The sequence below is a fragment of the Sprattus sprattus genome (genome assembly GCF_963457725.1).
Source record: "Sprattus sprattus genome assembly, chromosome: 7".
NCBI lineage: Eukaryota > Metazoa > Chordata > Actinopteri > Clupeiformes > Clupeidae > Sprattus > Sprattus sprattus.
Window position 1 is genome coordinate 22,005,211 of NC_137926.1, and position 27,987 is coordinate 22,033,197.

The 27,987-nt window shown below is 41.0% G+C and overlaps 2 protein-coding genes across 3 annotated transcripts; both read right to left on the reverse strand.

Annotated features, from left to right (window-relative positions):
* Window positions 1-921: 921 nt before the first annotated feature.
* On the reverse strand, window positions 922-13,456 carry calb2a (calbindin 2a; the record flags this gene model as incomplete). 2 transcript variants are annotated; one of them, XM_080841585.1, is made up of 11 exons in its annotated part: window positions 13,336-13,456; window positions 8,849-8,925; window positions 7,495-7,584; window positions 7,115-7,195; window positions 5,766-5,822; window positions 4,836-4,913; window positions 3,242-3,297; window positions 2,864-2,903; window positions 2,643-2,696; window positions 1,225-1,284; window positions 922-1,038 (listed from the first exon to the last, which is right to left on the reverse strand). In XM_080841585.1, the coding sequence occupies exons 1-11, from the start codon at window positions 13,427-13,429 to the stop codon at window positions 922-924; spliced, it is 804 nt and encodes a 267-aa protein (XP_080697711.1). In that variant the 5' UTR covers window positions 13,430-13,456. The 2 variants fall into 2 exon arrangements, with proteins under 2 accessions (XP_080697711.1, XP_080697710.1); XM_080841584.1 differs by having other exon boundaries at window positions 1,213-1,284.
* A 6,311-nt stretch (window positions 13,457-19,767) lies between these two features.
* Window positions 19,768-27,399, reverse strand: pnp6 (purine nucleoside phosphorylase 6; the record flags this gene model as incomplete). The annotated part of the gene is made up of 6 exons (XM_080841967.1): window positions 27,363-27,399; window positions 24,653-24,822; window positions 24,118-24,221; window positions 22,169-22,344; window positions 20,738-20,928; window positions 19,768-19,964 (listed from the first exon to the last, which is right to left on the reverse strand). The coding sequence occupies exons 1-6, from the start codon at window positions 27,383-27,385 to the stop codon at window positions 19,768-19,770; spliced, it is 861 nt and encodes a 286-aa protein (XP_080698093.1). The 5' UTR covers window positions 27,386-27,399.
* Window positions 27,400-27,987: the final 588 nt, after the last annotated feature.

Sequence of the window (27,987 nt, forward strand, 5' to 3'; positions counted from 1 at the left end):
TAAACCTCAAGAAAAGGTCTTACATTTTGACCAAAAATCTGACTTTTTATGAAATATTGAAGTCCTGATGATTAATTGATAAGAACTTCTACAAGCTCTGTTTTGTAAGGAGGAATTCTTTCTCTTTAATTATTTAGCTTGATTTAAAAGCACCTGCAAGAAATTAGGACCTTTGACTGGCAGTATGAAGTCTTTTGGCAGAAATTCACTAGGTCTGATGTATGGACGGCCTGTGTTCTGTTCTGAAAGTGTTTTAACATTTCGAGAAAGAGAGAGAGAGAGTCTGTATATCATGTGACTCCATATAGAATATATGGTAAGAAGCCATTCATTTATTTATTTATTTCCCAAATAAATACATCAAACTGAGCATACATATCATCACATACTGTATCTTTTAGTTCTGTAACACCCTCTAACAGTATCAGCCATAAAACCGCCAGCAAAACCCCAGAACATAAACAGGAAACGAGTGAAATCAGGAAGAGAGACAGGATCAAATCTAGAGGTGACCAAAGGGGAATGAAGGCCATAACAAACAAACTAGAGGGAGAAACTCTAAACCAGGCAATGTTAAAGTCACCTATCATATAATAATCTTGCAATTTTTTTTCTCCAAACCATTAAATCTGTTGAGATTTTTTAGTCAGTAAGATTCATTCATTATAGTTTAAAAATGTAACAGAGGCGAAGTCATAGCCGGGTCAAATCTGCACCTGAAAGGTTTGAAGAGAGGTGATGGGAGAGGGAAGGACTTGCTATTTGTGCTTCTCTGTGCACATTCATTCAAAAATAATGGAGGGGAGTGCCCGGAACATGCACATGGTTACAGTCGTCAGGCAGCTGGAAGTGGGTGAGAAGACGGTCATGTCTGAAAGGGTCATGGGTCAAGGGTCAACAGGAGGAGGAAGTGGAGTGGGTTCACAGCATGGGCTCCCGACATAGGACGATCTCCAGCTCTGTGCGGTACAGCTTGCCACCATCGGCAAGCGCCATGATGCTCTTCTTGTAGCCAGTGAGGTTCTTAGTATCCACCTCCTGTGGAATTATGAGAAATAGACATTGTCATGTAAATAATACAGAACTTATCCTCCATTTCAAGCACAGCACAGTGCAGCCTCAGTCATTCCCCTTGATCTTTTATGATATGAGATAATAATATACAGGGCTTTTGGAAACAATTCACTCTTTAAATCCTGCCTACCAGCTTACCTTTTTGTTCTTCTCATACAGGTCTTTCAGAAGAGCCTCAAGCTCCTGCTCATCAATGTAGCCATTGCCATCCTATCAAAAAAAAAGACATTCATGTTTAGAATCACTCTTAATCAGGGCTCTGCTGAAACAAAATAACAACATATTACTAAATGGAGTGACGAAGGGGACCAGAGATTGCCAGTGCTACTTTTTAGTGTGCGTGCCATCACGCATTGTGCTTTTTTGTGTGTTTTTCAACACTCTGCACATTTTATTTCTGGCACTGTAAGCCTTGTTAGTGCTCAGTTGACCTGCTGTAAATCAAAATTGCTTGCTATCATTTTTTTAAACCCATGATTCGGTAGTGGTGACAGCAGATAGTTGCAGAGTTGGTTTTAGAGGGGGGTTGAGAGAAATGCTGAAATAATTATGCCTGTAAATGGTAGCGTTTGACACACATCATGTGTACACTGTTTGCAGTTCATTTATAATTAAGATTCTGTCCCCATGATCACAGCAAGTCCACAACATGCACACAGGGTTGATTCAAAGAGGTTGTTACTTGGGTTAAACTTTCCCTTTAAAATTCTAATTCTGGCCACGATCTGTTCAAAACTTTTGTGTTTACCTTTTTAAACTTCTGTTATATTGGCTACCAGTGAGCTGGCAACAATGTATGGTGCTAGATAGAGCGACCAAAGGGAAATACATTTAAAAATTAGGCGAGATGCTAAGGCAAAATTCCAATTTTGTTTTAGGATTCGTTTTTAAATGACCAATTTCATTCACAGTTGAGACTTTCATTTTGATTGTGTTTGGACACTTTCCTTAATTGCACATTGTTAGTTTGCTTCCAAAATGAAATTGTCATAGATTATTTGAGTTCTCTCATATTTTCCTTCCAGATGGAAGAAAAATAAGTACTTTGAAAAATGACAATGATCCTTGTCAGGCTTGAGTTTTCAATTGCTAGATCCTATTTGTCTTGACACAAAGCAATGAATGTGAATTACTAAGACAAAAATGATTGGCAATATGTTCAGTTTGTTTTGTATAACAAACACTCCACGAAACATGGATGGCTTGATGTTGTTAGGTAGCATGCCATCAGTTTTGCATTTTGGGTATGTGTTTATCATGGACCAATTGCCACCCAAATGACTGAGTTAGCCCCGCTGAAATGAGGGCGCCAAGGACAAGAACAGGTGCAGAGCAGCCATTTATTTCCATGTGCAGGTGGGTGGAAACACCCCTCGTTTGCATACACACGCCATTCAGGGCAAAGGGAAATTAGACATCAAATCCCTTACATCCGCCCATTAATTCTGGGTGGACACCAGGATTTGCCTCACCTGCTGTGGATAGGGCTTGTTATTCAGAATGGTGTCTTTCATTAACACACTGCAGCCTTAACTCTCAGTGTGATTGTCACCTTTTGTTATGCGTACCTTGTCGTAGTATGTGAAGATGGCATTGAATTGCTCAGAGGTCAGTTTAATGCCCTGCAAAATACATACACATAATCAAACCATCACTGTGTAATTAACAATGGAATGCATCTCCTTGTTACCCATTGTACAAGTAGAATTAAATAGACATAAACACGCACACACACATACTGTATAACGCATATTTAATATGTGTTTTGAATTATTATCATGAGAAATACCTCGAACTTCAGTAAGAAGTTTTCTTGGACAGGTAGAAGCCTGAAGACAAGAGAAATGAACAGTTATGTCAGTTTTTTGACAGTTTAAGTCAGTTATTCAAGGCATTTGTGCCAGAATAAAATACTTTGGCTAACTTATGTGGCTTACACTGTGAAAAGTTTCTTGGTGAAGAGTTCCTCAAAAAACTAAACTACATTTTGTATAGAAGTAAATCACTTCACAATGTGATTAAAATGTACTATTTACAGTATATTTACATGAAAAGAACATTGTACAAATACCCTTACTTCATGAATTAATTTACTACATTGTATCAAAGATCACTTAAAGTAAAGAGTGTCCAGTTACTCTGTGTAGAGTTTCTCAAAACAGAATACCTTGCCATTTCAGAGAGACCAAGCTTTCCATCTCCATTCAGGTCGAACATCTTGAGCTAGGGGAGACGAAAGAAAAAAAGAGACAATAAAAGAAAGAAATGGGAGGGCATGACAGACAAGAAGAGAGATATGAGGTACAAAAGTACAGAGCACAGAAGATTTTAAAACAATAGAGAGAGGGAGATAAAAGAGAGAGAAATGGATACTAAGTATGTTAATGATGAATGTACCCAAACATTTCACTTCATGTCTCTTAAACTTAGAACAGCATCACTGAATGAGCAGAAGAGAAAGAAAAGCAAAGACTAGGCCATAGAAGGCATCCTTCAAGCACCATGACACTGTGGTCATTTGTGGATGTGCATAGTTGACTGCATGTGTGCATTTTCCACTAAAGTTTTTATGCCATTTTGGCCAGAGGAACTTTTTCAGTGATGCTTCATTAATAAGGGTCTTCATGCATGAACGGTTTTCTCCAGTGCTTGTATAACACTTGGTTATAAACCATATTTGGCCTGCCCCTGAGTTGGATATAGACAGATAATTGGTAATTCTTTTGACCTAAATAAGGTCAAATGTTCAATTACAGAATATGTACAACACATCTCAGGCAATATCTCTACACATCAGACTTTTGGAATTCCGTAATATTACTCATACCATCCAAATTCAGTAAACAATAGGCCCTTATTTCTCAGTAAACAAACACGTAACCGCAGTTTGCTCATGAGCCGTGTGGCCTCAGCCAGCCTTTAGGCTTCAATGTTGTTTCCTGCCTCAGTAAGTCTTACATACAGTATACTGGTTACTGCACTTGAAACAACATTAGTCTTTTCACACCAATGCGCTGTCCATTCAGTAAGTGCATCCAACACTTGATTACTGTATCTTTACTCATTAGTGTTGTTCCTTCAAACATTCATTGCTGGCCATCCTATAGTTGTGCAACGCTGTGGGTTTCTCATTTTTGTGTTTTTGTGCATTTTGTTTTTGCATGACAGACATTTAAAATAGTTTTAATGCATCTGCAGTTATGCAACTGGATTAGTCAAGTTTCTCAAGTTGCAGGTCAAGTTGCTGGCCTTGAGGAGTAGCCATATGCTAGGCACAGCTGGGCTGGGAGCAAACAGCCCGCAGGTCATAGTGCGCCTTTGTCCATTTGTCCACGCTGGAGCCACCAGCGCTAGGGCTTGCAGCTCCCTGCTCTGCCATGGACCTTATGAAATTATATGCCACTTAAATATAATAAGTACCTTTGTGCACTGTACTTCAACCCCCCATCTATAATTTGCTGCTCCATACGGACCATAACAGCCTGCAAGCAAAGTGCAGTGGCCTGGGAACTGATGTGGGTTTTTCTGGACCACATTGGAATGATAATACTGGTTCAACCTTGAAATTTCTGAGGTGGAATGGCCTGCTGTTCATGAATAACCCATGAGGAACTTGCATAATGTCTCCTAAAGTGGAGTTTATTCTGAGAAACTTTTTTTATGGAACCAAATGGTCTCCTGGAGGTGGCGGAGACAGACATGTCTCATTGTGTTTGTGGAGTTCAACACGATGTGTTAAGGTGAGGTTTAGAGAGGCTTACTATTGTCTGTGTGTACTCGTGCAGCTTCTGGTCATCATAGTGTCTGTTTGCCTTCTTCAGCAAGTCTGAGAGGAAGCCCTGTGTAAAGAGAAGAAATAAAAGACTCCACATGTAACTGCTGTTGAGATTTATCTTTGTCACTTTAGTGCATGCGCTACTGTGCTACTGTTTATTTCAGCTAGTAATGTGAACATGACCTTGCGCCAAGCAACAGTACATTCATTAGAGCAATTTGACTTGGGTCACTCTGTTAGTCCCGGCAGCAACCGACTGAATTTAGTTTTTTTTCCCTCTCTGCTGCTCAAAAGCGTCATGCTTTTTTTTGACAATAGCCCTGAAAGGTCGCAACTGCATAATATGTGTGCCGCTGCATACTATCTTGTGTAGAAGGGTATAGGGGGTAGGAAGAGGGATCCTGCTAAGAGCTTCCTGTAGCATTCCTGTACATATCCAGATGGAGTCATTTGTGAGGTTCTCTTCCACTGGCAGTGAAAACATGAATCATTTACATGGCTTCTGTCTGCCTCACAACATCAGCACAGAGTGTCCTGATTTAGCGGAGGCTAGGTGGAAAGGAAGGGTATGAAGGGTTGATTGATTAAATGTGCTAAAGACTATTTGTCAGTCTCTTTGTTCACTACGAACAAGGGCATATTTCATCATTTCACGCTACAAAGAATAAGAAAAGGGGTAGTCAATGGTGCTGAAATGTAGACTGTTAAAGTATGTGCTATATGTACAAAGCACTCTCATTCTGGACTGTCACTGCTGAGGGTAACATATGACTAACATCAGATTTCTGATTGGATTTACTGTTATCCCTTTCTACAGACTCATTTGGCTAGAAATAATGCTTAAGAACAACAAACTACTGCCTGTAGTCTGTATTATACATATTGCCACCCACAGAAGTTATGTTAAAATTCTCACCTTCAGTTCATTTGCTTCAATGTAGCCACTGCGATCTGTATCGTACCTTCGCCAGGCCTATGTATAGAAACAGAGTAAAATAATAATTGTGATAATCATGAATATGGCTGTGCAATTGTTATTCAAATGTAGTTTGAAGTCGCAAACCGTTCCCCGCTATGCGAGAAATATGAGGAGAAGGTTTTTTTTTTCATCTGACAAGATGGCATTGATGGGACAGAATGTGCATACAGACACCCAGGAGGATGGTGAAGTGGAGAGGTGTGTTAGAAGTGGATGGGGGAGGGAGAGAGGAGAAGAAAATGAGATAGAACGAGAATCTTTGATAGGCAGAGGAACAGAGCGAGAGGAAATCGTTTCAAATTTGTTTATTCCTTAATCATCAGGTTTGCCCCCCTGTAATCACACTAGACTTTTCATTACACTTTTTAACATTTTCCAATTGGCCCTTGCTACACATTGTGAGAAGACAAGGAATGAGAAATGCAATTTAATTAATGTTTTAATCTAGCAGCCATCCCTGTTTCCAGCAAAGGCTCTTATCAAAGATAGATGCCCTGCCTCTCCAGGTCTGTGGAGAATTACAGAAGCACATCTATAATATATGACTCTGAAAATAGAAGTTTGTACTTCCTCATTCTATCCTTTTAAGAGGCTTGCCAAGTAGTGCTGGATGATTAAGAGTCTTCCCTCGCTCTCCCATCACACTTTTTTCTCTCTCCCCTCAGTTTGACAACATGCCGCAGATAGCCAGCGAATCCCCATTACAGAAAATCAAACACTTTGAGGCTGCACAGAGATTTAGGAGGATAAAAACGTCAACATCTGTGGGAGAAGGAATCTCCTGCTCCAGGAGGCAAAGGTTTTTCGGGTAGCACTGAACAGTGGGAAGTCATGCCCATGGAAGTCTGTGATGTCAGCAAGTCTCTGACCTCAATACTCTGATCCCCCACTGCTTTGACCTTAGCAACTTTTAGTTTGTGGAGTTTTGGTGTGTGATGACGTAGTGTTCTGTACAGAGATACATTGATAACCAGTTCTTCTGATGCAATTGCATTTGCAATTGATGCAATAAGTCCTCTGTACAGCATGCAGGCAAAAGTAATATATATGTTATAACACACTCCAAAGGAGCATGTGATATCTGTTTATCTGGTGTAATGGCACATTTGCTACTGTGCTGTAATGTTTTGATTTTGACTTAGCATAAAGACTATGTAGTTGTGTCATGATTGTTAGAGCATATTCACGCTACCACAAATTGTAAGCTTTGTTTTCGTTCATGTGTTCTTGTGATACCTGGTGCATGGTTAATCTGTTATGGTACATGGGCACATTTCTCTACTCACAGCCATGAATTCAGCGCTGGAACCGACAAACGTCCGGAAACAGAGCAGGAAGTTCTCTTCTGTGGGCAGGATCTGAGCCAACTGGAGGAGACAAGGAGAGAGAGAGAGAGAGAGAGAGAGAAAAAGAGAGAGAGAGAGAGAGAGAGAGAGAGAGAGAGAGAGATAGAGAGAGAGGTAGAGGGAGAGAGAAAGGAGAGAGCGAGTTTTACAGGTTTTACATCTTCATCTAGAGCACAACTGGCAGCGGCAGGTATGGGGGGGGGGGGGGTTCACTGAGGGATTTGGGTTCTGTTCTTTGTAGACCAAATACAAACAAGGTTGACCTTCCTGCTGCAGGAGAAGAGATTATATATAACATAATAAACTCTCACACATCTCACCTCTGACATCTCAATTCTCCCATCTTTGTTCTTGTCAAATTTCGTCATGAACTCTTTCATCTTCTCTCTGAAAGAAACGTTTGTTGGGTCCTAAAAACATGCAGCCAAGAAGACGAGTTTACTTCATGGATGACTGAAACACCAACAAACAGTGGCAGTGCACAACAAATTGCATGCTGCTGAACAGACAACAGCAAATAACTCTAGGCAGAGTCTACCCCCCACCGAAACACAAGCCCTTTGCATAACTACTGTAGGGTAGGGTATCTGACCGCACAGCACTTGCAGCTACAGGGCACACACATCTCTCATATGTCTTTGTTTTACACACAGGGCTTGGGAGAATATGATTTGCAGCTCTCATCCTAAAATAAAGCATTTCAAGCCATCTGTCTGAGCACAACTGTCTGGGGATGTCTTCTTCTGCTGCTTGACTTTTTTTTCATTTTAAAATTGGAAGGAATGGTCTTAGGCTCTTCAGATGCTGTTGCCATTTGCTTGGCTGAAATATCTCGCAGGCCTGTCAGGAGTGCCACATTAACTTGTGCATAAACAACATGACAGACAGCCCCCTTAAAAAGGAGGAGCTGCTTTAATCATCCGTGTGAATAATTTCCCGCAGTTCCATTTTACCCAATTCATCTAGAACCCATTACAGGTTATGGCAATACATTTAATCATGCCAGTGCATTTTTGTAGGCTTTTCATTTTTCATTCATTTTTCATAATTTTTCAGACATGACAAGAAGGGAAGGTTACACCTAAATGGTCCTATATGCCATGCTTCATTATTTGATCCCCTGAGAAGTACATGAATTGGTGTCAGAAAAAGAACCCTTGTGACCTTTATGGCGAGCTCTAGCTAATTTACTTCAAAACTGTCCAGTCGATTTAGAATTTCTTTAACGCTTGATATTTCTCTGAGAGTTTTGTTGTTTTGCCCTGTTCATTCTCTACTCTGAGTAATCGTCAACCAACTTTACTTTTTGTGTTAATTAAAGTAAACACCCCACTGATTTCTGCTCTTGAGGCAGTAAATGCCAATTAAACAGCCAACAATATCTTACTCCATTTCACAAGGCCAATTATTCAACAGCAGAAACAAAGTTATACAGACAGGAGGAAAATTACTATTCAGACTGCACTGCTGTATGGTTCCTGACTGCGAACAGGGTTAGTTTGTACACTTATTAATGAGAAATAAGACAACAACGGACACCAATATTTACCATCAGAACGTCAGAACATAGCACATTAGTGTGTTATTTCAGTGCCCAGTCTGATCCTGTGTCATTTTTGTGCATCTGTCAATAAAAGTCTTGTAACTTGTAACTTGTAACTTGTATTTGCTTACCACACCAGCTCCTCTTCGTGCAACCTCCAGTTCTCTGAAGAAGTTCTCCAGCTCCTTACCTTCAATGTACCCATTACCTGCGATAGAAGTGAATAAAGTCACATACAGTAGACACCTCAAAGCTTCCTTGACACTTCAATGCATTCTACTTGCTCCCCAAATCTGTCTACCTGGCCATCTGTCTTCCTGGGCCCTTAGCACAAGTTCTCCGAACATCCTTCTGACTGAGAAGTGTTCGAGTGACAAGCTAAGTAGCTGGCTTGTTTGGATTGTGTCTCTCAGCCTGTGCAAAGCTGGCTAACTCAATGACTTGACAAGGGCTTGCTGGCGGCCACCCAAGAATTGGGTAACATCTTAATTAAAACTCTGGACGGCTGTTCATGCCAAACTGCTTTCAACATTCTCTTGCTCTTTTTTTCTGCTTTTAATTGGAGTCTCATTTATTTTAGGGAGAGATGAGAGGAGAATCATGAAGCCTGACACTGCTTTAGAAAAATGGAACTGGTGTTGCCGGCCCAATTTCACAGATATTACCATCTGTGGGTAATGTCCCATGCCAGGACATTGGCTTTGTGTTTGTGCACAGGAGAGTTTGTATTTGTGTACACATTTCTCTGTTTCTTTCCCTCATTGTCTCTCTCTCTCTCAGACACGGTGTTCGTGAATGTGCTGTATGCATATGTTGTGCCTACACATATATAATTTATCCCAATGTGTCATAATGGAAAACATGCTATTGCTCAAAAAACAATTATAAAATGCTATGCAGATACAGTTTGGGGGTTGGGGTGGTGGTACAAATGTCATTCTATTTGCTATTTAGTTCCCACCAGCTATGTAAGGTCTTTCAGTTAATTATTTCGGTTAGTCAATTTGCCTCTGGACCCAACTGCCATTCAAAAACAGCAAGAAACACATAATTGAAGAAAAAACTTTTAGGCTGGTATTTACAATAAGGAGGACATCATGGATGTTGTTATCCGGAAACCTTCAAAAACGATTGCTATCAAGAACATGCAACCTGCCTGTGTCAAGAACAGATGGAATTTCATCAGCATCCCTTTGTTGTGTTTACAATCCCAAGACTAAAGAGTAGCACATTACGATAGGATAGGATAAACTTTTGTAATTCAATTGCCAAAGCAGCAGGGTAGTAGGAATAGTAATCAATTATCTATATACATTATCATAAAAAAAAAAAATACAAATTTGAATAAGAAATAAAATAAATAAATAGATAAAATAAATAGACAAAATAGCAAATTATAGACAAATTATATAAATATTATATAAAACTTATGTTTGATTGGTTTGGTTGTAAAGTCTAATGGCTACTGGCACGAAGGGCTGGCCAAGGCGCTTTGTGGTGTGCCGAGGAGGGATCAGTCTGTGGCTGAACGTACTCCCCATCTGCAGTAGATCGTCATAGAGGGGATGGGAGGGGTTCCTCAGGATAGCGTCCAGCTTCCTCCTCATCCTCTCCTCCGCAACTGCCTCCAGTTTATAAAGTTTAACTCCCACCACGGAGCCAGCCTTCTTTACAAGCTTGTTTAATTTGTTTGCCTCCCTGGTGTTGATGTTACCCCCCCAACACGTCACGTCAAAAAAAGAGGACATCTGCAGCAGCCTATTGCAAACTTTAAAGGACCTGAGCTGCCTCAGGAAGAACAAGGCGCTCTGCCCCTCCCTGTAAAGGGCCTCGGTGTTGTCAGTCCAGTCCAGTTTGTTATTAATATATACACCCAGGAACTTGTAATTGTCCACCGCCTCCACCTCCTCCCCTCGGATGATGATAGGGGTTGGGGCCTTCTTCCTGCTCTTTTGTTTAGTTTTTAGTTGAGACATGAATGGGTTACAGGCCACTGAGTTTTAACCCTTCACTTTACCTTGACGATTACTGGAATGACATGATACATGGTTTATTCTCCATTGATTATTCTGGACACTGGTACTATTACTGAATCTTTTATTCAAAGAAGTTCTGGAAGTATTTAGTTCACCCCATTAATCTAAATACCTTAGATGATTACATTTTGTGAATGAATCTGAATATATCAACTCATTCACACAATAACAAAGTTAATTAGGCTACCATTAATTTGAAATGCACATACGATTTGAATGTATATTTATTTAGATATACAGTATTGTCCATCATAGTAATACTCATTATCTTTTTTGGGGAAAGAAGTGTCAAAGTAATACAGCTGGGCTCAATATTACAAACGAAAATGCCAGCCCTGGATACTACGCTTAAGATCTTAACTACTGGTAATAGTTTAAGTACACACATTCAACCCTGTTATCTATTCTGTTGTGATCTACATGGTCTGATCTCTTTAAATGTTCCATGCCAGCTGGATCCAACCAACTGGCCATATTTGTCCTGACCTACTTTTAAGCAATACATCTGTTTAATTCCAGTGACGTATAGGCATAGAGTACCATTATTCATATAGACTGGAATACTCAGGACAGTTTTAGGTCTAAACCAATATATATCTCCAGCATAGCATACGCCAATTTGGCTAGTATGACAACCTCACTCTCGCAAACTAGTCCGAGCGCTGCTATTTCTTAAAACAGAATATATTAACTTGCTGCTTTAAAGCCACAGCATAACACCTTCTTTGAGGGAAATTGCTGACGTACACCTGTGATCAGATCCATCAATGTATGGATGCGTCCCTTACTGTCACTGTCATTGTCACTCAACACTGTCATAGTGCCTGGAGATTTTCAAGATGTTCGGGACGTTTCCATTCGTACGGGGATTTTTCCTCTGTTTGAAAATCCCGCGCACTATGCTTTAGCCTCTTGTACTGAAGTAGTCTATAGGAAAAATGATTTACTCAGGATCTACAAAAGTAACACTACCTTATGTGGGACAAATGATATGCTTGAGATTGACTCTCCATGTCTTTATTATTCATGCCATCATTGTCACATCATTCACATCAGCGTTCCCATCACTGAATATCTACAATGTTGTTCGAAACCTGAAATGGATGTTTGAGGAAAGGAATGGCTCTGTAACGCCAACTCATAGCCTATAGATGCGATGGGACAGAGCCGTCGCAATGAGTCCGCAGCCAATAGGTGCACTATATCCTATATCCTCACTGTGGACTAACAGTGTTACACTATATAATTCCAGATGAAAGCGTATTGCTTCTAGCTACAGGAACCATTATATTTCACAAGTGTTGAGGCCCAATATGAAGCTCATGTCTCCGCACTTTGTTTCATAAAAGTATTATTTAAATATCCAATTGATGACACACCGCAGCAAACTCTTTTAACTCCAACTAGTCGCAAGTGCATGGAAAAAAGTCTAAACCTCGCAAGTTTTAAACCAAACCCTCTTATTATAAGTATGATCTGATGGCATAAATCCTCACCATGTTCTATCCAAATAAACTAGCCATCCGTTTTACACGCTGGAACAGTCAAGCGAATGTAAAGATCTTGAAGTGTGGCAGTCATCCATGCGCCGAAAACAAAAACGTGGCGAGTCATTGGGATTCTGACAAATTGTCCCTAAGCAAACACACAATAGTCACAAAGGAAAGAAGTAAGGTTTCCAATTCTCATACAGTTGTGGCCTTCTAAAAATACGAAAAACTTGACCAAAATCATTCTGTTTATCACGGAGACTGCGTCTTCAAGCCGAAAACATGCATGCAAATAAATTAAAGAAAGACATTGTTAACCCTTGTTTCAGCGTATTAAACTCTACGACAAATAATCAATATCAATCATAAAACTGTCAAAAGTGTTGTAAACTGTAACTCACTCACGCTTATTATTTATACTCCTGATTTCGTTCAGAGAAACGCTATCGTTCGGGATGAAGAGAAAACAGGCATCGGGTTGACACACCCATGACTCCTTAGTGTCGATGCTCTCTTTTGTGGTTGACTTTTCACCACTACAATTGTACAAATACTTTTGCGTACATTATTCTTTCAAGTGTCTCACTATTAATACCTGAAGCGCCTGCAAATAAAAACGGTGCAGTTCAGTAGCCTAAACTTCCTGGATATATTCGTGATTTTATTTCAGCTTTATTCTCCATACAAACATTTAACCTCAGTACTGAGGCTTAACGCTCGGATGTCATAATGTTTTTCACCCTGCCCCTTCAATAAAACATGGTTTAGACACGTGTTCATCATTCTTAAGTATAAGTATTAAGTATCCCAGAGTTGTGATGTTTGTTCATAACAATGCCGTTAAGCTATACGAAGAGCTAATTAAGAGCATAGAAACCAAACGATTCCTTCCCAATGGATTTGAAATCAACTGCAATACTTAGAAAAATACTTTCCAAAAGTCTCGGGACAACCCAAATGGACTGCGTCTCTTCATTCCTTTCCTTTTTGGCTAAACATACAGTTTTGCTGTGTTTTACTCACACACGCTCAAGAAAATTGACGTGCGTAATGGGAAACGATCCTTTGGATAACTTTGTATCCTGCACTCACCATCCGTGTCGAAGTGATTCCAAATGTCCAGAAACTGGGAGGCCGTGAGCTCCGCCAGATGAAGGTATGGAGGGTGCTGTCCTTTGTTTGCCATGTTGTTGATAACTATCCCCGTGGATGCGCTAGAAAATCCCGAGCGAACTTTTACTCATGCAGGCTCCGATTCTCACTGTTCCCCCCGTGCGCCCAAACCGCGCTTTTAAACGCCTGCAATGCCTACTATCCCTCCGCACTCCTAAGGGTGGCGCAGTGGCCATAAAATCTGCATCATTCTCTAAGCCCTGCTGTCTGTCGCTCTTGCGCTTCCTGATGCGAGGATTCCCACCTGGTTGCGGGTCTTCCCCCTCCGTGTGCAAAGAGATGCTCAGCACACCGAGTGCTCCAGAACATCGTTGGCTGAACCAGGGCTTTTGATTTGGGTTATGTCATCCATTAAGTGATTTCTGCGCGTTGGACAAATATGTAAATCACCTCTTTCAGCAAATGGCTTAACACTGGATGTTATCCAGCACATGTCTGATATTCGTGCATGGTTTTTAGGGGTGCATTCTGTTCCTACAACCCCATGTGCCTATAACTTAGTTAGAACGTAATGTGCTAGGTGGTGCCGGTTTATTTGCCACCTATGCGACCATATCAGCACCTCTCGGATGGGTTTGCACTCACAGTCATATGTTCGGCGCTCAAGTCCCCACAGAGCCCTTGGCGACACGGCTAATTATCTTACTGCAGCCGTGCGTGCAGACTGCCGACTTTTATGAAGCACCGGCTCAGTCCGGAAAGCAGCGCCCAAGAAAGAGTGATGCTCACATACCATAGGGACTCGGGCACCCCAGTAATTATCATCTGCCTGATGTTGAGCGACTGCTAGGGGCTGGTTCGCGCAAAGGAAAGAAAAAAAGCTTCAACAGCAATTACAAGTGTTTCTCTGAAATGACTCATGCAAGACCAGATTAATTAGAAAACCACTCACTTATTACATTTCACACATCTCTCTGAGGGTCCAGTGACTAGTGGTGTTCTTGGGTTAGAGTCTACCCAACAACCAATACATTTGATGCACACTGTTAAAAGCCATTTCAGCATTATTTTGATTTGTTTTCTTCAGGCCAGCAGTAAGTGGTTAGAATGTGACAGTCAGGAAACGCTTGTAAGTAGTTATTGACATTTTCCAATTAATTTGGCACACTTCAGCCAGTATCCCAAAAATGTTACAGTGGATGTTAATGCCAGAGTATTTTTAAAGCTAAAACAAAAATCTTGTATTTCCAATGTTAAGAAGCATAGCGGTAGGGCCTGAACATGAATATACACAGTGTTTCACCCTAAAGGTCACCTTGTATCCGATGTGTATTCAGAGCCATCGACACATTGACACAGTCGTTCTTGAAGTGCAGTTTAGGCACTTTCTAACGATCAGAGTAGACATTAATCTATCTCTGTGTGGACAACACTGGCCTCAGGGGCGGTGTTCCAGTCAATCTGAAGAGGTGGCAGAGACAAACTTGCTCATTCACTGAAATCAGAGGCCCTGTAAGTCATTTCATACCAGAGGGTGTTCCTTCACTCCATCTCACCTCCTTCTCACCGTCTTACATATGTTTATTTGTTCACTCTGTCTAGGTTTCCTAGAACAGTGGTCCTCAAACCTGCTTCTTCTCTCATTAGGTACTGACAAATGTTTTCCACCAACTGGATTAAACATACATTCGTACATTCGTTACAAATCTTGCCATCAAGACACCATATTGCTGAGCAAAACAGGCCTGAACAGTGAACAATTATTATAAATACAATGGGAAGTCTCATCTGGTCAAGGCTACTGGCAAATACTCTTTATTTCTACTGCCATAAATGATATTTGAATGACATCCTAACATTTGCCCAGTGCAGAACAATTGGTAAGCAGGCTAACCGTATACAGTCTGCAAGAGAAAGCCCTTCAATAAGATTTGCAAGGGAAAGTCAGTCAATACAATCTGCAATTGATAGTCAACTAATATGATCTGGAAGGGACAGTCAATCGATACAATCTGCCAAAGTCGTCACCCAGGTCTTGGCTCAGAACCAGCAGAACCCTTGCTGACAGGTTGGTTCTGAGACACTGAATGCCTTTATTCAGCAGAGATGTCCGAGTCCATTTCCCCAGCCCAACTTCTTGCCATGCAATCAATACACTTACTTCAAGTTTTATTGGCGCAGGAAGGACAGATGGATCATCATTGTAGGATGAGGGCTGTCACCATGCAGATGTGATTAAGCCAGTGACCTCTACACAATGGCACTGCTGCTCGCCGCCTCCGCCACTCTGACCCTGCCACACTGTCTCAACTTCATGCCGAGTCATCCCATTTCCACTGCTTGGGCCATAGCTAGAAGCTCCCCTTCACGCATTCCTCCTCTATTCAGACTGCTGCGGAGGCTGGGTCGGATGCAGCCAAGATTCAGCCCAGATGCGGCCAAGATGCGGCCCAGATGCGGCCTGCTATAGAGCCACATCAGGGCCAGATCCGATTCATCTGGGGACACATTACCTGCACATTAATGAGGGGAACTAACAGGGACAAATTACATCTCACTTTCAGAGGAAGAATCTCAGTAAGCAGAGAGGCCTCAGTGGATGCCTGTGTGTGTGTGTGTGTGTGTGTGTGTGTGTGTGTGTGTGTGTGTGTGTGTGTGTGTGTGTGTGTGTGTGTGTGTGTGTGTGTGTGTGAGTAATTGAGAATTTCCTTTAATGTGTTTGGATGGTTAATACTGAGGTATCCCTCGGGTGTTCTTTCTTATTCACTCTCCTTTTCTCTCGCCTCCAAAGAGACGGAGGCTAAAAAAGCATTTTCTGTGAGATAGCCAGGAGAAAGATGTGTGAAAAAATACAGAGAGGCTCTCAATCAGCTGGAGTATTGCACCGTGCTGATTAGAGCAAAATGAAAAAAAAAGAAAAAAAACAGGATTGAAGGGGAAGCATGTGGTTTAAGGGGATGTCTGGGGAGGAGAGAGGGGAAGGATTTGAGTCTTGATCTAAAAATGGATTTTAATGTGTTTTTCTCTGTGTGGTAGTGTATGTGAGAGTGAGAGTGAAAGATGGTATCTGTGTGTGTGTGTGTGTGTGTGTGTGTGTGTGTGTGTGTGTGTGTGTGTGTGTGTGTGTGTGTGTGTGTGTGTGTGTGTGTGTGTGTGTGTGTGCGCACGTGTGTGTGGGTGCATGTGTATGTATGTGTTCCTGTGAGGTGGTTGTATGCCATACTTAAAGTGACTGTATAGAGCCCACCGCCAAACCAACAATGCATTCATCAATCATTATTTCATTTTCTTCCAGCTGATTTAATAAGCTCTGTGCTGCGCTTGGCTTTTCTCCAAACTCAGAGCTTTCATCCTGGTGAAGACTCCGAAATGAGAAATGCTATGAAGTGGGCAGCATACGGCTTGGTTGTGTACTAAACGCGCAGATTGATATGAATGAACACGGAGACCAAATGGAATCCTGAGCCCCTCAGATGATTCAGAGGTACCTCCATTACCAGGTGGGAGAAATGAGAAAGGGATGAGAGTGAGATAGCGCGTGAGAGACAGACAAATCTGTCTGCGCAAGTCGGAGTGAGGGGAGACGACATGCAAGAGTTTCCTCCGAGATCAGAACAAGAAGCAGGAGTGTCTGCAGGTAGCCTCCAAAGCACGGTCCGCTCTCGGTGCCGCGTGTGCAGGTTTTTAGCTCTGAATTATTCATGAGTCAGCGTGTCCCTAACTGCAGTGCCGTGACCAGTGCAGTAATGGCATGTAGCAATGGGCATGTTTTCATGTTTTTCCCCCTTTTAAGTCAGAGACAGCACATCACAGCTGCTAATGCTCCACCTACATTTTGGTGGAGAGTTAATTTATATCTCACCGGGCATTTGAACATTATGATTTTGACCTGTTCCCAAAGGCCCAACTTTGATTCGAAAAATGGGATTAAAATGACTATCTGAAATGAGTTCTGGTAGATTGACTCAACACTAAAGTTATAGACTCTACAGTCAGTATAGCTTAGCTCTGGCTAAGAGCTTTCATCCTACATCTAGACCCAGTTCTCATCCAGCTCTACTCAATAATAAAACAACAACTTTCCTCATTTCTGAAGAATATACCTATGCAGTAGGTTAAGTAAGAATTCTCTACATTGCGTCTCATCCCACTGAGACCCGTTGTTTCTTATTTTTACAACATTTATTTAATTTCAAGTTATATTTTAGTCCTTTTGGTGGCATCAGTCAATACTTCATGGACAAATATGGACTGACAGCAAAAGAAATCCAGAGGTACACACAGTAACACTACACTAACACTACACTATATACACACACACACACTCATGTACACTCTCATGTACACACAAACAGCAAGAGAAGTGAACTTTGAATAGGGGACACAGAGCAGTCTTCAGGTCCCTGCAGTTTTCTCTTTCTCATATTGAAAAACAGATATAGATGTAGTCTACTGTAAAAGATAATAGTGCCTGTTTCATTGTGCCGAATACTGTGTATTGGTATTGAGTGGTGTGATTTTGTTCGTTCTGGGTGGCAGGTATATCGGGTATCACTGCACATCTGAATACATTTGCATTTTTTATGTGGTACATTAAGTACATCTGCCTGCGATTTTCCTCAGATGCACTGAGGGCTGAAAGAGGGACTTAGTCCTTTTTTCTATGGCAGGCTAACTGTGAGCTTAGCTTCCCATTGTGAATATTTCATGGGAGAACCTCCTTTCTGGTGTGGCTCTGGGATATCAATAATGAAGTGAGATGGCTTATGCAGGAAGTCAATTCATTCAGTAACTATAGAACGTGTGTATCTATATGTATGTGTGCGCTTGTATGTGTGTGTTCACATGCACATCATGTATGCAATCCTCAGATTGGGCTTAGATCTGTCTGTGTTTTTGTATTTATTTGTTTGTTTAATTGTTTGTGTTGAGAATTGAATCAGTATTAATCCAGCATTACCAATCAATTTCAATCACCTTCACAGATATATATATTGGTTCTTTTGTCCCCTGAAAATATACTGAATTAAGTATATTAAGTGGCCCAGGTAGGTTCATCATGCTTATGGAAATCATCACTAACATATATGAACAGCTGCTTGACATTACCTCAAAGGAAGAGAGGGGTGTAGGAAGAGAAAGAGAAAAAGAGGGAGAGAGAGGGAGAAAGAAAGAGAGAGTGTGTAAATGAACACTCAGTGAATGAGTCTGACTACAGTACCTCACAAAAAGGAAGGAAATCATGCATCAATGACATGTCCAGTTTATTAAAATACAGCATTGGTTATAACACAGGTTCTGACCTGGGACCAGTACACATTTTTCATTGTCTCTGTATTGTGAAAATAAAGTAAGATTTCAGTATTTGTGCAGTGTTTTTTATCGTAAAGAAAATAGAACATTTCTTCACTATTTACCCGTCTCTGAAAAAGGTAGTATATAGGCTGTACAACCAAACATGACATTCTAACAAGCAGCTGCAATGGAACACTGTCTAAAACATCATTACTGTAATACAAGTGCAAAAGATCTGCTTTTATCTCTTGTGCAATACAACTGCCCTAAGTGTCCTACACCTGACATTCAAGTTTTGAAGTGGAAATCTGAATTTCTCAGATGACAACCACAAACCTAGGAAAACAACACTGTCAAAGGTTGGTCCCTTCCATGAACAAGCACCTATTGTGAGAATTTGATCACAGTGTCCACACAAACACATGTCAGATTATTGTTAATAAAAAGTGTGGAATTATTTCGGAGGCACCTTGGACGTTGCCTGAATGTTCTTCTAGTTGTCAAGGCTGAAGTGATCTGTCATTAGCATTGACCACCACACATTTAGGGTTAAACAAGAGGTAAATTACATGATTGACAAATTTGTTATTAATACAGATTATCCTAAGAGTCAAGTAAAATGGAAATAAGATGATTTAGTGTTCCTCTCTCTCTCACATGCGCACACACACACACACACACACACACACACACACACACGCACACACACACACACACACACACACACACACACACTCATGCTGTGTTCCGTTTGAGTTAGAGTTCAGCTCTAGGCATGTAAAATGCTAACTGTTAAGGGGCTGAACCAATTAACAACAGTGTTGAGTAGCTAAGTAAGTACTTTGATAACAGGATATTAGGAGGATAAAGTGTCAAATTAAGCCGAAATGCAGTCAGTGCACAGTTCTGCCCGTGATTATCATAAATCATCATAACATATACATAAAGCCATATTAATACCATTTCCTAGTGCAACTTTTCTTGTTTAGATTAAATAGATTAAATTTGACATCTGTTGGTGTATACAACATAGTCTGTCTTTCTGCTTTAAATAGTTTAATAACCCTCTCTACATTCATAAATGGTGATCTAGGTTGACTCCTGGCTCCAAGGAGGCTACAGTTTCCCAACTAAGTGGCTGACCATCCTCTGCAGGTCCTCAGTGCGCATCCGGGTCGTCTGCAGGACCTCTTCATGATTGGCCCGCTCCTTGCTATCATAGTTGGTAACAACTTTGTTCGTGATGAGTGACAGGCCAAAGACACGCAGGCCGCAGTGACGGGCCACCACCACCTCCGGGACTGTGCTCATTCCTGGAGAAAACACAGAAAGGTCAAAGGTCAGGTTTGACATAATCCACATTTACCTTCATTAAACGCCTATGAATAAAAAGAGTGTGCTAACTGCTTAGCTAATTTGATAAACATGCTGGTTAGTCTCTACAGAAGAACCCATCTCTCATACAGAGGAGCCCAGCTGAGCAGATCTCAACATTACCACGTGTTGCCAAGAGCCAAGGGGACAAAATACTGATGGTAACTTGGAATGCATCAAAGAGTCTCTGCTTTTGGCCCTTCTGCTAGTTTTCCAGAATCTTCCTCACTCTGGAATGGATCTGCCCTGATCTGGCACGAATCTAGCAGATCTGAGCCAGATCTATTCAAAAGTCAGCTGCTGTTCTAATTAGTTTTACAGCACATGATGTGGTCTAGCAATCTCATTAACCTCTGGGTCCATTACATTATATTAGACTAGGTTCAACTTTATTGTCATTGCACAAAGTACAAGTACTGAGACAAATAAATGCAGTTTGGCATCCAACCAGAAGTCCAAAAAAGCAGTAAAAGTGCAGAGGATGTGCATATGTAATATGGAATATGTAAATAAATAAGATATGTACAGTAAGGAATAAGATATGAAGTATGAACAGTATTGATAGAAAAATGGCAGCAATAGAAGAACGTAGTGCAGATATGATACAAATATACGTATATTCAGCTGATCACAAACACTCCTTACATGTGAGCTGGTTGATACGTCTGGTGTTTGAAAATCTGAAAACTCTAAAACTGTTGGGTCCCCTTACCCACAGCGTCGGCGCCCAGTATCTGCAGTGCCCTGCACTCTGCGATGGTCTCGAAGGTGGGTCCTGCCAGCATGCAGTAAACGCCGTGGCGGAGGAAGGAGGCGCAGCCCTGCTCCTCGGCTGCCTCCTGCGCCAGGCGGGTGATGTCCTTGTCATAAGCATCTGACATGCAGGGAAACCGCACGCCGAAGCTGCGCAGAAACAGGAAGCAGAAGCCTTTCAGACCGTGGCCAACAGAGGGAGGGTGCCAGGTCACATTAGCGCATGTTACACCGGCGGTGTGTTCCCTCACCAGGGAACAGAAATGAGTTAAGAGACATGTTCCCTTTACAAATGGAGGCAGGAATAAGGCATACAGTTTTACAAATTTAAAATGTGAAAAGAAGAATGAAAAAGGGAACGATTTTTGGCGCAACAAGCACTGAGAACGGGCTTCAGTTTCGCAGTGACAACAGGCAGGAATACCTTTGTTTGCTCATTTCATTGACATAGGGCTGGACGCAATCAAGCATAAATGGGTTCAGAAATCAGTGGGTTTGGCAATCAAGTCATTCCTTGTCAGCCAATCACAATGGTTCATCCATAACGTTTTAACGTTCACACAGAGCTCAGTAATTGTTCTACAACAGAACAAAAACACCAAACTTTCAGACGTGATTAACACCACAGGAGATGAAGGTTCTTATGCAGGAGGTCCATGCCTGACATGAAATCATTCATCATAAAACAAATTTAAATATAAACCTGTGCCTGTATTATATGTATGGTTTGTGTTTTATTTACCTTACTAATAGAAATAAACAATTGATCAAAATATGTTTACCAAGGAAACCCCAGTTGTCACCTCCCGCTGCTTGTACATTCAGTTTGGCTTCCCTTTGCAGTGCTCCAGCTAATGTGTCCTCTGAAATGCTTAGCTATGAACAACCCATGCCAATATTATGTAAAACACAACATGCCATGCAGAAGGCACTGACGTCCTGAGGGCTTTATTGTAATGTGCCACCTAACCTGTCCAAGCATCTGAAACGCATTTTTAACAGGCTAGGGGATGCTGGAAGGATCCAATGGCGTAAAATGCCAGCGCTGCTGTTAATTTCAAAGCAATGGGAAAGGAACTCGCATGTCTGCGGAGTTTCCCCACGTCGGGGCCAGTTAGATGGCAGATGTAATTACCTGCCTCCGGGGCAAGTGGAAATATTTCCGGCAGTCCTTTTTGTAAGTGTCATGGAAATGGTGTTGCTTTGAAGGGAGTTTATACATGGAACTTCCCCGTCTGTCCCAGCATTGTGAGAACCCACCCATGTTTGCGTGTAGGGTCTTTCTTACGTTATGAAATTAGCCATGTGTGTGTATGTAACAAATGGAATCTAATGCAATCATTATTACATTAGCTTTAGGTCATGCACGGCAACCAGGAAAATGACATACCGTTCATCGTTTGGGCCACATAGTGGGTTCTCGCCTGCAAATCCTGGCATGTTTATGTGGTCTTTAATCATCATAATGTCCCCCACATTATAATCAGGGTTCAGCCCGCCAGCAGCATTGGTCACAATTAGAATCTCCACACCCAATAGGAAGAACATTCGCACTGGGTAGGTCACCTTAAAAAAAAAGAGGTAAAATAGAAGAAGAAACTTTAAAGTGAAATATTTCAAAGCAAATTAAAAGCTTAAAAGTCCCATAACTGTAAATGGTTAGTTTCTTTTTGCTAATGCATAATGTAAAGACAGATTAAATAAAAATCCTACTGTGATATGGAAGGTAATATCTCTTGACAGGAAATGTTGTGATAATTACATTTCATTATGTAATATGAGAAATGGCGCACATTATAGGAATTCACTGTCATTTCACTTAAGATGCATCGAGGAATTACACAGGCCTACAGTATATACACACATGATTGAGTTATCTACTTCAACAAGCAGTGGTTGAATCTGATTTAACTGATTGATGATGGGTTTGAGACAGATGCTGAGGACTATGAAACAAAGTGTACAAAGCTAAATGTTCAGCTCTAGTTTGTCCTTTTCATCTAATAGGAAGCTCTTTTTCTCTCTCTCTGTAAATCATAGGTCATGGTACACAGTGAGAGAGGCAGTGAGTGTTAAAAATTGAAGAAAATGCATGGCTTGGTGAAAGATCACTGTGATAGGTTACCTTAAAATAGGGCAAAGTTCACATCAGTGCCAACAATATGACACTGTCATCCTTAAGGATCATCTTTATAGTGCCACTGTATGCTCAGTAATTGTCTTTTGGGAAATGACCTGAACGTCCTCATTAAATATAGCATACACTGCATCCAATGTTAACAGACCGTCTGTGTTGCATTTTAAACACTTGTCCTTCCTTACATCTTTTATATTGACTGAAATTCTCTACTGCAGCAATGTCTCTGCATTAAGACACTCCATTACTCAGTCACAGCCTACGCACTCTGACAAAAAGTCAGCCACCATACAAAAAATGCATCATACTTTCACTTTCATGTTGAGTCTGGACAAGTATTACTCAAGAAACTAAGGGAGTGACTGGCATTATGGAAAGACAGCTGGCAATTCGTCCATACTGAAAGACACTATACTATTACTTTAAGCGGGCAATGGCAAGGTAATGGCAGTGAATAAAATACCTAATCCTTTGTGACTGCTTTTACGAGGAAAATGTTCTTCTCTTTCCTTTGCGCATTCTCATAGACCCACACTCTCACTCACACCATATGTCATCATAAGTGTATTTCTCAGAGATTACACAGATATTAACAGCCTATAGTTTACCACCATTAACTGTCATATTACTGCACATTTTTACAGAAACTGCTACACCCCTTTTCCTATAACTTTATTCACGCATTGACTTCTTAAGTCGTGTGTAGGTAAGATAAAGACATCTGTTGTTCACACTAACTGCCCAGGATTTTCACTAAGTAGTTATTTGCTCTTGCTCAGTACTCTAACAAAAATGTAAGAGCAGTTTTTACAGCATGATGTTGCCAAATACAAGTAAGTCTGTTTGCTGTTAGCTTGATAGCTCACTAGTTTTTCGACAAATACTCCATAATGCCTCTTTAACACACGCACACACATACACACACGTACACACACAGTCCTGAATAGCACAGTTTGTGCATCCAACTACGTTAATGACTGTTATAATGGGTGAGTGTGTATAGTATGTTAATCATCTCCTGTCTTACAGCCATTGTTGACCCGATGCCTGCCGAATTCACACACACACACAACCACACACACACACACTCACATATTGCACATCTTCACTGCAAAAGCAACATTGGGAAACTACGGTGTACTTCCTATATATGCATTTCATAGAGGGATATTGTGTGCTTGCGGTCTGGGATTGATACTCACCGTGGAGCTGTTGTAACCCTCATAGAAGTGGAACCGGCCCTGCATGCAGACAATCTGCTTCCCTCTCAGTTCCCCAAAGACCAGCTGACCTACGTGTCCTTGCACTGCGGAGGAGCACAACAGTGCAGGGGGTGGGGGAGAGTTTCAGATTCAGCCCTCAGTATTGGTGCAGACATTTAGAGCTGTGTCCTCTGCACCACAAGCATGCAGAGTGCAGACAGAGGGAAGCAAGTGGCCCTCACTGGCTATGGTGTTATCACAAGTACCAGAGTAGGAGAGCCAAACTACAATACAGGCCCTACAAATCAACTCCATAGTCACTATCATTTCAACCAGTGTTTTCAAAATGTCTATCCCATATTCCTGGCCCATACATCCTTCTTAAGGGAGCTTATCATGTACTGCAAAATGCTAAAAAGTCATTAGCATAGACAATCCCCAGAGGGCGGCATCCTCAGGAACAGATTTGGCCCAACTCTGGTGAAGAGTCTGAAACCCTCTGGGGATATGGTACTGGACTGAGATGTAATCTGACCTGTGCTTTTGGGAAAGTAGGGGATGTCCTTGTAAGGAAACACACTTCTGTTTTCCACAAGGTCAGCTAGTCCTCCCAGGCCTGAACCACAGATGATGGCTACCGTAGGCTTTTGTGGTATCCGTGACAGGAGCCAGTCAGCAGTCTCCTTGCTCTGATCATAGTTATACCTGAGAGAGACATACACACAAATATAGGTAGATAGATAGATAGATAGATAGATAGATAGATAGAGAGAGATTCCTCATTGTCATTTCTTCATTCAAGCAACACTGAAAGTCTTGCTGATGGTTGGTAGATGATTCTTAAGTAAGTCAAACTGTTATGGTGATGGTGATCAGCCTTCTATTTTAAATTCAGATCTGTATAGAAACATCTCTACTATAAAATCAGGTTGACAATAAATTACATAAATGGATCTGATTAAGATAGCAAGAACATCTTAAAACACTGATTGTAGACCAATTTGAATATGTTGTTTCCTCAGAACCTGCATTGTCAGATAGCTCGAACAGAGCAGCTATTTTGGAAGAACATGACAAAGCAACTAACATGGCAATACAATAGGGTTTCCCCTAGATTAACAGCTTTGGGGGTGAGAAATCGTTTATGACTTAAAGGAATCATGGTGTTCATGTGTTTCATTTAATGACAGCAGTCAATATAACACCTAAACAATTATTTGAATCGTACATTAAACCAAACATCGGAACATTTATTTTTATGACAATTATCCACAAATGTTGCTGCTTTTGTCCCTGCAGTGTATCTTTCCGGGCTTCTGGAAGAATATTTTTTGAGATAGTTGCGGCCGAAAATTCCTGATTTTGCGGGAGCTTTCCAAAAACTTGCAATGAAAGTTGCTGTTTTTAGGTTTTTGTTGCGATAAAATTGCCGGAGCAAGTGAAAGATTCAATAAAAAGTTGAGAATTTATATTATAAATCATATTTAGCAGGCTAGATTACATGACACTGCTAGCGGATCGATTGAAGCCATGTGAAGTAATATTACTGAGAGCATATTGTTAGTGTCACGATGCAGAGTAGAACAAGTTTAGCGTTATCTTAGTGGAGCCTTTGAAGGGATGTCAATTACACCTGCTGAGGATTACTAGGAACCTTGTCACTTACAGACAGCATATTTTTCTGGCTTTATGAATGTCAAGTTTTCGATGTGAGTGGATGTTAACTTCCTAATATTTTATGATTTTTAGCCCATGATTGTGAATAAGGATATCTCCAAAAGGGAAAATAAAGGAATTACAAAACCATATGTTCATAAATGATTGGTAATTTTGTACTGTTTTTTATTTCTGTTGTCTTACATTTTGTCTTAAGTTTGTACTCAAGCTGGTAGTTGATTTATCAACCATTGTCTACAAACTAAGTTGAACTTCCACTTACTGGCCTTGGCCCCATTCTTTTTGAGTATATCATTTCTTGCCTTTCTGTTTATAAGTCACCACTAGCCCATACTAAAGTCACTTTTCACTGAATCACTGTGTGTGATTTGATTTGAGTTAGAGGTATAGAGTTCAATTCAGATTATATGTACATTTGAAATCATACAAACAGATTGTGTGACTGCGCTGTGAAGGATGTGTGCTTTTTATATACACTTTTGCTCTCTGAAAAGTAACCTTCATGGGCAGACGGTATGAAAGAGAGAGGAGAAGTCTGAATAACAAGGTGTGCCCGTGTTTCTATGCTTACAGACCATAAACATGATTATGATTAGTCATCATAAACTTTTATTCAAGTTAGAATTATTTTATTGAATGCCTGTCAATCTTGTTCTGAAACTGTTCATGTTTCTCTTTCATTTGACTTACTTTTGCACAAATTTGAATAACAACTGTTAAACAAAAAAATCTGTAAGTCAAAGACGTTGTATGAGTCAACAGAGAGTTGCTTGGAGCTGTCCATGGTCCTAAAGCTCCCTGCAGAATCAGCACTTTTCATTCAGCGCTGTCTAAAAATGAGCTCTATAGCTGCACACAATAGACAATCCTTTTTTGTTGTCATTAGTTGGCAGACACAACGGGGGCCATTTTCACATTCGTGGGGCTATCCACTCAATATCGAATTTTCAGCTTAATGAGTGGAGCTGTTGACAGAAAATGTCACTTGCCGCTTTAAGAGACGTCCGATAGGTTACAACGTTCTGACACAGCGAAACATTAAAGGAAGCTCCATTGACGTCACCTTACAGTAGCTACGTATGGCTTATGTTGCTTGATCGCTAAATATTTTGTGTATTTTACAGATTTAGGCTATATGGCCAAAGCTATTATCAGCAAGCTACTATTTCGAGTTTACCAATATATCTGACTACCTCTAGAAGTCCGGGAGTGACCCGTCTCGGATATGAAACCCCCTTGAAATCTGCTTAAACAGCCTGTTTTTATTTAACCTGATTACCGGGTAACATTTTGACTCCTTTTTATTTATTTTTTAAGGATGCAGCATATGAGGACAGTCTGAAGGTTTAGGGTAGCCTACTTTAGTCTACATCCAACGAAACGGGTAGCCTATAGCCTGTTGTGGCTGTATTCTCATGTAGCCAATTATTTAAGATATTTAAAGGTAGCCTCCTTAATGTCCTAATGCCCTATATGATGACAAGGTGGTGTATTTATCAGTATTGCAGCGTAGCCGTTTGCACATTTATTGCTCTTCGGTGGCTAAACACTTCGTTTTCACATCTTACCTGCATTCGTTGGATGCCGACATGTCCACGGATGATGGCGAAGGGTGGCTCCAACAGCGCAAGCTACGGTTTATTTCGGCACTGTGACAACCGTTCTGTAGTGTAGGCTACGTCAGTTACTCAGCGTAGGGGAGGGAGAGGTCATATAGGCTTGGCGACGGACTGTCATGGTGGCGTGAGGGAGGAGGAGTCTTGGGTTAGCGGTTTCTTTGAAAGGACCCGTTATTCTAATCCAATTTTCTACACCACTGGGTCGCTCACTGACCCGCATGCTGAGAGCCCAGAGGACGAGAGAGGACTGTCAAACGGCTTGGAATCTGATGGGCAAAAGCAGAACAGTGAAATAAATTAGGCCTGTATCACATAAGGAGGAAATCGTTAACTGTCCAAAATCCAAATATATGATTAGCTACTTGTTAAGTAGCCTACTTCTGTCTAAGTGATGACAAAGGTTAGGCGTTTAACTAAACAAACAACTACACAAAAATATGATTTTCCTGCCAATATTTAACAAGTAGGCCTAGGCTATTTTCATTCAGTTATAGTTAAACAGACAGTGGTTCACATTATATTTATAACTTTGAAAGTCATAGAGGAAGGATAACTAATAGTATGATAAAATAGC